Source organism: Phaseolus vulgaris, chromosome 10 (genome assembly GCF_000499845.2).
Source record: "Phaseolus vulgaris cultivar G19833 chromosome 10, P. vulgaris v2.0, whole genome shotgun sequence".
Taxonomy (NCBI): domain Eukaryota; kingdom Viridiplantae; phylum Streptophyta; class Magnoliopsida; order Fabales; family Fabaceae; genus Phaseolus; species Phaseolus vulgaris.
Window position 1 is genome coordinate 30,053,013 of NC_023750.2, and position 10,402 is coordinate 30,063,414.

At 33.2% G+C, this 10,402-nt stretch overlaps 1 protein-coding gene across 2 annotated transcripts; it reads left to right on the forward strand.

Annotated features, from left to right (window-relative positions):
* Positions 1-3,050: 3,050 nt before the first annotated feature.
* On the forward strand, positions 3,051-10,160 carry LOC137818229 (MACPF domain-containing protein CAD1-like). Of its 2 annotated transcripts, none has more exons than XM_068621519.1 (7): positions 3,051-3,892; positions 4,715-4,953; positions 5,040-5,235; positions 5,335-5,412; positions 7,263-7,446; positions 7,565-7,728; positions 9,089-10,160. In XM_068621519.1, exons 1-7 carry the CDS (start codon positions 3,635-3,637, stop codon positions 9,713-9,715), a joined length of 1,746 nt encoding a protein of 581 aa, XP_068477620.1. In that variant the 5' UTR covers positions 3,051-3,634; the 3' UTR covers positions 9,716-10,160. The 2 variants fall into 2 exon arrangements, with proteins under 2 accessions (XP_068477620.1, XP_068477621.1); XM_068621520.1 differs by having other exon boundaries at positions 3,191-3,892; positions 3,989-4,953.
* The last annotated feature ends 242 nt before the right edge of the window (positions 10,161-10,402 follow it).

Sequence of the window (10,402 nt, forward strand, 5' to 3'; positions counted from 1 at the left end):
TTATAATATACACAATCAAATCAAAAGAGAAAACCAAATTACATGATCAATTTCTCAAATTATTCAATGTTCTTCAAATCTCAACAATAGAACAATCACATGGATCTACACATCTAGGATATTCAACAAATAAAATAACAACTGACACCTTCCGGAAGACCCACATTAAGTAAGTCCTACCAGATACTAACACCCGATCCAAATATTATCAGCGAATCCAACAGAAAGTATTAGGGTAAGTTCAATACAACTCAAGTCATGCATCTCATATGTAACGGTGTGCATGAACTCCTCCATCAGTTTCTCACCACATGATATTTTAGTCTATATGACTTAGATTATCAGTGAAGCTCGGAGATCTCTGTTATCACATAGGCATCAATACTTAATACACATACAAACATCAGTCCATACATTATCCCAAATGTATGAAATCAATTTCATTCAATTTCATACAGTATCATTCAAAACACAATCCACAACATTCAAAAGTCTATTTAACATAAAAAAAATAAACAACACTTAACTACTAAACCATCAAAACCTAATATTTTTACAAGTTTAAATAATATATAAACAAATAACCACAATATATAAACACACAACATCCTTGCAAGAGAAATTGAATATTGGGACCACGTCTCTTCTGCATTCAGATCTTCTATCCTAGGTGCTATTAAAAATTAAATTTAGCTTCTCTTACCTTAATTGTTTGCTTTCCAAGCAACTTCTAGAATTTTATTCCCCACAATCTGGATAAGCTTCAAGATTTACGGGCCTAATGCAGTTATCCAAACATAACAAAAATTCAGTACATAGTAGAATAAGTTGAGAGGATTAAACTTCTCAACTGATCCCACAAAGATTGATGATTAAATCCTAAGAAAAAATAGAGAAGAAAGGATCTTTAGAGAAAAAATGAACTTACTATGTTTGAAAATATGACCGAATAGAAGTATTTCTTAACTAGTCAACTACAACGTGGTCCGGTCAGATTCTAAAATAGATGAAGATTAAGAGAGAAAAATTAAAAAAGAAGGGAGAAAAGAGAATATGGACATAGAGAAAGAGAAAAGAATAAAAAAACCCCGTGGTAGGAGTGACTTATCTCACCTTTATTATTATTTGTTTAAGCGTTATTACATAATATATTTAATAATATTATTTCAATTTAATACAAAATTAATATATTTGGAACTAAAAAATATATATCATAATTTATTATTTAAATATTTTTTAATAACAAAGATAATTTTATAAATTTACTTTTTAATCTTTAAACTAATTTTTAAATTTTATTCCAACTAACCAACATATCATTAACAAATTTTAATAAATCACTTTTATAAGTCCACTTTAACCGATCTCAATCCAAACAACCTCATACGTCTTTCTAAATTCACTTTCCCAAATTTTCACAAATATTTTCCATAATCCAAATACATCTTAAAAATTGATTTACACCAAATAAATAAATTAAACTCGGATATTTTAAAATTTAGCTTGAGTTGACAAATTTCCTTTTTTAATATTTGAAGTTTTAAATAGATCTAATACATATTTAAGTATTTATTTTATATATAATTAAAAGCTTAAATATTTTTCATTCTTATTACTTTTTTTCTTTAAATTAATAAATTATATATATATATACATATATTTTGGGTTTTAGTTTTTAAAAATTGTTCTTTTAATTCCTCTATTTTTTCTGGTTCTGAATCACAGGGCACGTTTCACTATGCAAGAGTGTTGATTTGACATTTGTTATTTCTAACGAGGCAAATTATTAACATGCTATTGATACGTGAGATCTTGGCTCATATGATATCGAATAATATTGATTGATATAGGTGGCAGTAGATTGTTTAGTTTAACTATGTGGTCCAGTGTTTAATTTAGAGTGATATCAATTTGAAAATATATTAATAGAAAGTTATGTATCTTATGTGCACTCAAAGACTAAGGTTTCAGATTAAATTAATTATTACTCCTTACTAATACCGATAATAAAAATTTATCATTTATTGACATGATATTTTTGACGTCAATAATTATTAATCACGTCAATTTTTTTAACAAAGAACTAATGTGACAAAAAATAATATTTCAATGACCTTGTAAAAATAATTCAAGGACCAAAATGAAAATTGGAGCATAGAGAAATTAAAAGTATATATACATCTATATTATCTATTTAATAATACCAAATGCATGTGAATTTTTCCCATATATTTGAGTTATATATATATATATATATATATATATATATATATATGACACGTTTTATACATATATGAACGAAATTAATTATTCAAATTGTTATTTTGTTGGTGGCTGAGTACGGGAAAAAATTAATATAGACTTGATTATTTTCATCTTCTAACTATTTACTATTGGTGCTATTAAAACTTATTAATGAAAACTATTAACTATTTTATGAAGATGATTTTTTTATATACTAAACTAAGAATTGTCTAGAACAAGGGACACTTATGATCTAAAAAAGATAAAGCTTAATTTTTGTGTATAAATTTAAAAATGGACAATTTTAATCATTGTAATTTTATAACAATTTAATATAAATATTAAATATGGAAAATAATAGTTTGACCATTTTTAGAATTATATAGAAGATTTGATGAGTTTAAAACTAAATATATAAAATAAAGAGTAAATTTAGAATTAAATGATATGAAAAAATATTAAAATAATAATATTAAGAGTTATAATATAATTATATAAAAAATGTAGATTATTAATGTATCATTATCCATTAAATATTTAGCATTAATAAATTATTAAATATGTTAAAAGTAAAATAAAATCGTTTAAATAGTTTGAAAATAGATAATAAAGTAACAATGGGACTAAGATCTGTTTGGATGTATTCCAAAAGCTGTATTAAGAACGTTTGATAGGAGATAATTTTTTTTATAATTAGAAATGTTAAAAAACAATTAATGAATTCTAATTGTAATTAAATTAAAACAAATGCATGAGTTCATACTTGGAAGCACATGGTACGACCAGGAATGAACGGTGAAGATTTTAGGCAAAACAACACGCAAACGTTTGGATGGAAAGAAGTAAATTATGACTGAAACTCAAGTCAATGCATCTCTGGACAGACAAAACCAAAGAGTCTCCCAAGGTAGAAACTACAAATAAAGGAAAGAAAGCCACACCGTACGATAATGTCAATGTAGAGAGAGAAGAGAGGTTTTATTTTACAGAGAGAAACTTTTTAGAGAGGGAAAGTCAGTGACAAGCACCACAAGAAGAAGTAGCTAGCACCCTAACCACACCAGATTTTGGATAATAATCTAATCTTGGTCACTCTTAGATCCATTGAGGTTGTTCCTGCACAGCATGATTTCCTCTGGGTCAAACCCCGGTTGAGCACACAGAAGAAAGAGAGGGTTTGAAGAGATGGGTTTGATCATGACCCTTTTGATGCGTCACATGCCCACATAGTTAAAATCGTGTACTCTTTTTTGTGTTTTGTGGAATTTGTTCATGTGGGTCGTGCCAATTCCCTTTGATTAATGTGATTATCCACCTTCTCGTTCCATTCAGAATTGGGTTTTCCTTTTTTTTCGTTAAAGAAGAGTCTTTTAAGGTGGCTCGCGGAGCCATGGGGGAGCTTGTAGCAGCGGTGCACACTGCTACTAACGCTTTGCAAGCATTAGGGAGGGGTTTTGATGTGAATTTTGACACGAGGTTGCTTTATTGTAAAGGAGTTTCAGGGTCTAGGGTAGTTGAGATTGATGAAGAACACCGTAGGGAGCTGTTTCTCTATGATGATGTGGCTGTTCCTGACGTTTCCAGGGACATTGGATGCTCCCAGGAGGCCATGGAGCGTCAGAGTTCTGGGGTCTGCACGTTTCCTGAGGTAAGGCTGGCAGTTGAATTTGTTCTCTTTTTATAATTATTTTTTCTTGTTTTGTGAGAATGCTTTGGTGGGAATTGTCAAGGTTTTTAATTGCAGTCAGGGATACCCTGCGCACCTGGATATTGTGGGCAATTGCTGACTAATATACTGATGTGGTCACAATTGTGAAGGCAGACGCCCCAAAAACCTTGACATGCAGCCAAAATTGCAGTTGCCAAGCGTTTTTTAAAACCATGAAAATTGTTTCCTGAATAAAATCGAGCATGTTTTCGTTTATGTTTAATTATTTGTGCCAGTATAAGGTCATTTATATTTTGTTTGATGAATTTGACAGTGGTTTTACGTTGCTTTTTATGATTATGGAGAAGAGATATGGGATTTGTAAGGTGGTTGGTGAGGGGGCGGGGGGAAGGGGGAGGAACCATTTCTCAATTATGTAGGTATGCTGCTTAAACTGATATAATTAGAGGACCTATCTTATGATAGATAGCTGGTGCCGGCCTTAGCATGGCCACTGAGATATTTAACAATGCAGACTGTGGTTCCTTTCCATTTTAGAAGATTTTTTGTCTGGCCGAAATTTCGAAATCATATATTCATATATTCTGGTGACAATTATCTTTTATGCTTTCCGTTGTTTTTGTAAATTTCTTTCATAATACTCAATATCTTGATTCCCTTGTATTTTGTTTGCATTAAGTATTTGAAGCAAACTATAATAATTTCAGATTGCACTGTACACAAGAACAGGTGTCATATTTTACTGTTGCCCCCTGCAATGTTTTCTCAAATTTATGATAGTTCTGCTGTGGTTGGTTACAGATGGTGGAATACTTTAATGGAAGGGCAAATATATCAGGGAACTTTCCTCTTGGGAGTTTTAATGCCGCATTTAGCTTCACTGGTTCAAAACATGTTGATGCTGCAGCCACAAAAACCTTGTCTACAGAAGGGTTTTACATTCCTCTTGCAAAGGTTCAGCTTAAAAAATCTCACTTAACGTTGCAAGTAAATGTCAAAAAGGCTGTCCCAGTCAATTGGGATCCACCGGCTTTGGCAAGGTATGGATACAACAAGTTATCTACATACATAATGCTATATCAAAGATATCTAAGACTGTTCCTGACTTTTAATTATATTTTGACAGTTTTATCGAAAATTTTGGGACTCATGTCATTACATCTATAACTATTGGTGGTAAAGATGTTATTTATGTTAAACAACACCATACTTCTCCTTTGCTAAAGTTGGAGATGAAAAACTATATTCAGGATATTGGAAATCAGAGGTTCTCTGACATCAATAGTCAAACAAGTTCAGGTCAAACAAAATCCAAGGATAAGGCTAGTTCACCTCATTACCTCTTTTCTTGCATAAATTTATATGATCCAGGCTTATGATAGCTATGAATATAATGCTTGATTATTTTACATTTTTGGCAGGGTGTTGATCCATTTTCATTCAATAGTCAAGGGGTTTACCCCCAACCCACAACTGCAACATATCCTTCTGGGAAAGAAGTACGTAATATACATATCACTATTATGGTTTTTTTTTGAGCTGAATGGTGTCATGTGATCCATATACTCAACTTCACCTATTGGGATAAAACTTTGTTTTTATTGTTGTTGTTGCTGCTATTATGAAATATTTATTTCCAGGATACTTTTACAGTTATATCCAAAGTCATGGAAATTTAAATTTTGACGAGCCATTTTTCTAAAGTAAACTGTGTATGTATATGGTAATCTAAAGATGTCTTTAGGCATAGAAGTATACAAGGTCTTAGGTTCTCATTGTGGGCTTAACCAAGAACCACTAACATGATTATTTCCTCATTGTGGACTTCACCAAGAACCTCTAACATGATTCTTTCCCCTCCTAACCCCCGAACCTGATTTTCAATTTCCCAATCCTTTTCCAAGTTGCTAGACCTTGTTTATGTAGAAAACAAAAAAAGAAGCTAGTTAATAGCTCCAATGCATATACAAGTATCAGTACATTATTGGAGATGATACTGCTATAGGGATGTGACATTTCAATTGAGGATGTGGTTGAGTGACTTATGGCATAATCCAACATGATTGATATATACCATTGCACAAAACATTTTATAAAGACACACACACATCACGCAAGACATCTTATATTTTTAAAAGAAGATGGAGTTGGCCATTCCATTTCCAAGGTTGATGGGGAAAATTAAAGTTTTCTTTTTTTTAATTATTTTCAACCTTAGCCATTGTGACCGAATAAAATATTAGAATTTATCACTAGCTATATTTGATGTTGATTTAGTGAAGTATCTGATACTGATACAATTATACATGCTACACCTGTTCAAAGACAGTACAAAGTATTAGTGCTTCCTAGGCAATAGTTATTTTATGTATTTCCTTCCTGCACTTTTCTTGCAATCTAACTTCCCTTTTGTGTTATTAATATTTGAGAATATGGCAGCAAATTTATTAGGATTTGTCATACCTGAGTGGATTGAGTTCAGGTATGTTGGTCTAGGTCTCAAGTCTTTGAGTACTCCAGTGGCCAAGTAAGGAGGGAATTTGTTTATCGGAGAGACTTTTATCAATTATTAGTCATATTGAGCATAAAGAGAAATGATTGGAAGGAAGAGTGAGGAAAAGAGAATGAGTATAACTTTGTGACAGGTGTTTTGGTATTTGTGGGTGCCAAACAAGTAATTGAGAGTAATGGTAATCTATACTTGTGATGGGTAGTAGTTGTTTTGAGACGTTGTCCTTGTTAGGCTTTAGGGCCCTTCATATTAGGCTGTAGGTTGTACATTACAGAATCCGTGGATACTCTGACAACTACTTTTCCAATGGGAAGTTGGGAATGGCTTCATTTTAATGCATTTGATGGATTAAAATTAAAATCTGATATCCTTTTTATGCTTTGGTATGCACAGGAATACCAAAATTAAAACACTGGTGAATTGTGATAAAACAGTATTCTATATTTAAAGGCATTGGCAATATGGCACAACTCTTTCTCCATTAATGCCCTATCCTTTTCAGCCATGAATGTGAAATCTGTTTATGTGTGTCATCTTTGGTCCTACATAAGCCCTGCAAAGTTGTCTTCTTCTCCTTCTTTCTTACTTCCCCTTGATATTTTGGAATATGACCTGCATCACAGTGTGCTTAACCCTGCATAGGGTACTGTGGCAGCATGCTGCTGTCTTGAGAAAAAATAATTCTTGTTATAAAAAATGATATTGCCTGTCATTCATGATTGTTGATTGTTAGTAACTGGCTGGTCTGTGGAATATCTTTGTCAATTTTGTCTAGAAAAAAGTCTTTATCAAGTCTTATGTTTTTTATCTTAACTTCCTTGAATACTTATTGGTCAGGATGTCACAGTTATTTTTAGAAGAAGAGGAGGAGATGATTTAGAACAAAACCACAGTAAATGGCTATCAACTGTGAAGTCCTCCCCAGATATCATTGAGATGACTTTCTGTCCTATAACTGCTCTACTTGATGAAATACCTGCCAAGGAGCATTTGATTCGTGCCATTGGTCTTTATCTTGAATGTTAGTCAATTCATCCTTTATTTTTTATTATTTGAATTTTTTTCATATTGGCTTTGTGGAGTATGGTCTAATAAAAGTCACACATTTATTTTTCTGTTTTCCTAAATTTTGCTCACAGTTAAACCTCCAATTGAAGAACTTAGATATTTCCTAGAGTTTCAGATTCCTCGTGTATGGGCCCCTTTACAAGACAGGATTCCTGGTCAACAAAGGAAGGAACCTGTGTGTCCATCTTTGCAATTCAGCATAATGGGCCAGAAACTTTACATCAGTCAAGAACAGGTAAACATCATTTCTGGTATTTTCCTTAGCTTAGAAACTTCTTATCCTGTGATAAGGATTCTTCTAAAGAAATGCAACGTGTTTACTGTTTGTGGTACATAGGGCAGTCCTTTTTTTATCATTTCAAGTTTTTCTTGGTTGTTTATGGGCGCATTTGGTTTGTCACTGAGTTGCCAAGCAAAATATAATTCTAAGGATTGATCAGCTAGTGTCTCTGGTAACATTGTCGCCAGGTCTGGGAATCTAATAAATTGAACCTTTCACTTTTAAGTGTTTATGAATCTGAAGGAAATGGTTTATTTTCCTAAATTTCTGGGTTATGCTAGATCAGTCCTTTACAGTGGTGGAACCCTGTTTATGTGTTGTGCCTATTTTAGCTCAAGTTTATATTTAAAGTATTATGACTGATTACTCTTCTCATTATTTTTCGTGTATATAAATTTAAGGTGACAAATACCTTGTTTTGCATCCTTTTTCAATGTGGTGTCATTCATGTTGAAATTGGTGCTGTGTCTATCCTTGAAAAATAAGAACAACTAGTAAAAAAACTTCGTTTTTTCTATTACAATAGGTTGACCTGTAGACATCACGAGAAACTAACTAGTGATGTGTTCACATTACCTTCTATTATTTCTTCTTCAGTTAACACCCTTTTTGTGAACATTTCACAATATGAATGTCTGCGTTAAAACATGTTTGTTTTTCGCACTTAGAGATGTTAACATGAAACGACACCCTGAATGATAGATAATTGATTGAATCAAGAGGAGGAGAGATGAGTGCAGTGGCTGGGTTCTCACTCGGATAAAGATAAAGATAAAGATAATTGTGCACACTAGGGGTTTTATCTGAACCTCCTTGAGTGATGAAAAACAAGCGCAGCAGAGCTCTCCATATGAAGAGCTCTGATACCATAACAGAGAAGAGCAATTGAGAAAGCAAGAAAAAAACTAGAAATGATCAACAAAGGCTTCTCATCTTATTATGGAAAAGGATGAATATGTACAAGACGAGGAAAGAAAACAAGTTACATATGTAACTGAAAATATTCTAACAGAAACATGTAACAAACTAACAGCAAAACTAACAAAAACATATTATGGTTGTGATAGTTCTGCATAATATTATAAGTTTATAATGCCTCTCACAAAATGTGTTTGTAAAGAAACAATATCAGAATATGCTAATCCAGTTGAATTTAAGCTTTTGTAAAGGAAAGCTTCCAGAGTACGTATTCTAGATTTTGTTCGATTAAGTTGGTGTTTGGTGGCTAAATTAATTGGGAGAAGATTTCAATTGTAGTGAAAGGTGGCACATATCTAATCAATTTTACTTTAAACATGGTTCTCTTTGAATGCAGATTACAGTGGGACGTAGGCCAGTAACTGGATTACGTCTCTGTCTAGAAGGAAGCAAGCAGAATCGGCTGAGAATTCTGGTTCAACACTTGGTATTACTTCCAAAAATCCTCCATCCATATTGGGACAGCCATGTTGCTATAGGTGCTCCCAAGTGGCAGGGACCCGAGGAGCAAGACAGCCGATGGTTTGAACCAGTTAAATGGAAGAACTTTTCTCATGTGAGCACTGCACCAATTGAGAACCCTGAAACCTTCATAGGAGACTTCTCTGGCATCCACATAGTTACTGGAGCACAGCTTGGAGTGTGGGATTTCGGTTCACGGAATGTGCTGTACATGAAGCTCTTATATTCAAGGTTACCCGGCTGCACGATTCGAAGATCGCTGTGGGATCATGTTGGAAACAGTTCATCAAAAACAGTGAATGTTGGAAACACCTCCAACTCAGATAACTCAACCCTCGGAGAAAATGCCACAGGGAACAAGTTGATGAAGTATGTTGACTTGTCTGGGATGACAAAAGAGCCCCAAGATCCTCCTGGCCATTGGCTAGTCACTGGTGGAAAGCTTGGTGTGGAAAAAGGGAAAATTGTTTTGAGAGTGAAATATTCATTGCTTAATTATTGATTTCACCTTCCAAGTTTGTGTTTGAGGACGTGCATGCAGTGGTGGTCTGTGTAGGAAGAAGCAGTGCTTCGGTGCACATAATTTTCCCTTGTTTTTCCATGTAAAAACATTTTGCGGTTTGATGACCAGAGTTGAATAGGAAGCTTTTACTCTTAGTTGATTATGATTAGTGGATGCATGTTGTGGTGGTGGCAAATGTTGTTTGTTTCCATTGCCACTGTTGATGTGATGTCCATATCTCATAGGAGTTAGAACCTTTTCCACCATGCTCCATTTTAAAGTAATGTTTATAGCTATATAGCTTTCAAATACAAATGACAAAACCCCTTTGCTTCCCTTTCTCTCTACTACAAAACAAGAGGGTAACAGAGAGGGGAGAAAGGTGGTTAGTGAAGTCTTAGAACTTGAACATTCTTTATCAACCATTGTTTTCTTTTGTGGCTTATTCCTTAACTGGTTATGCATCTATTTGCGTATTACTAATTTTGTTTTTTACTATCATTACCTCTTCTACTTGGTTTTTAAAATGTATGAAAATTGTAATAACTGATATCTGATGTTTCATGGGCATGAAATTTTGGGTCTCATTTGGAGCTTACTCAAATTTCCTTAACTTTTTGCTTCTGAACTTTACAGGATCCTTGACTTTCAAGTTTCATAAAAGTTATTCCTTTTTTCACAACGTGC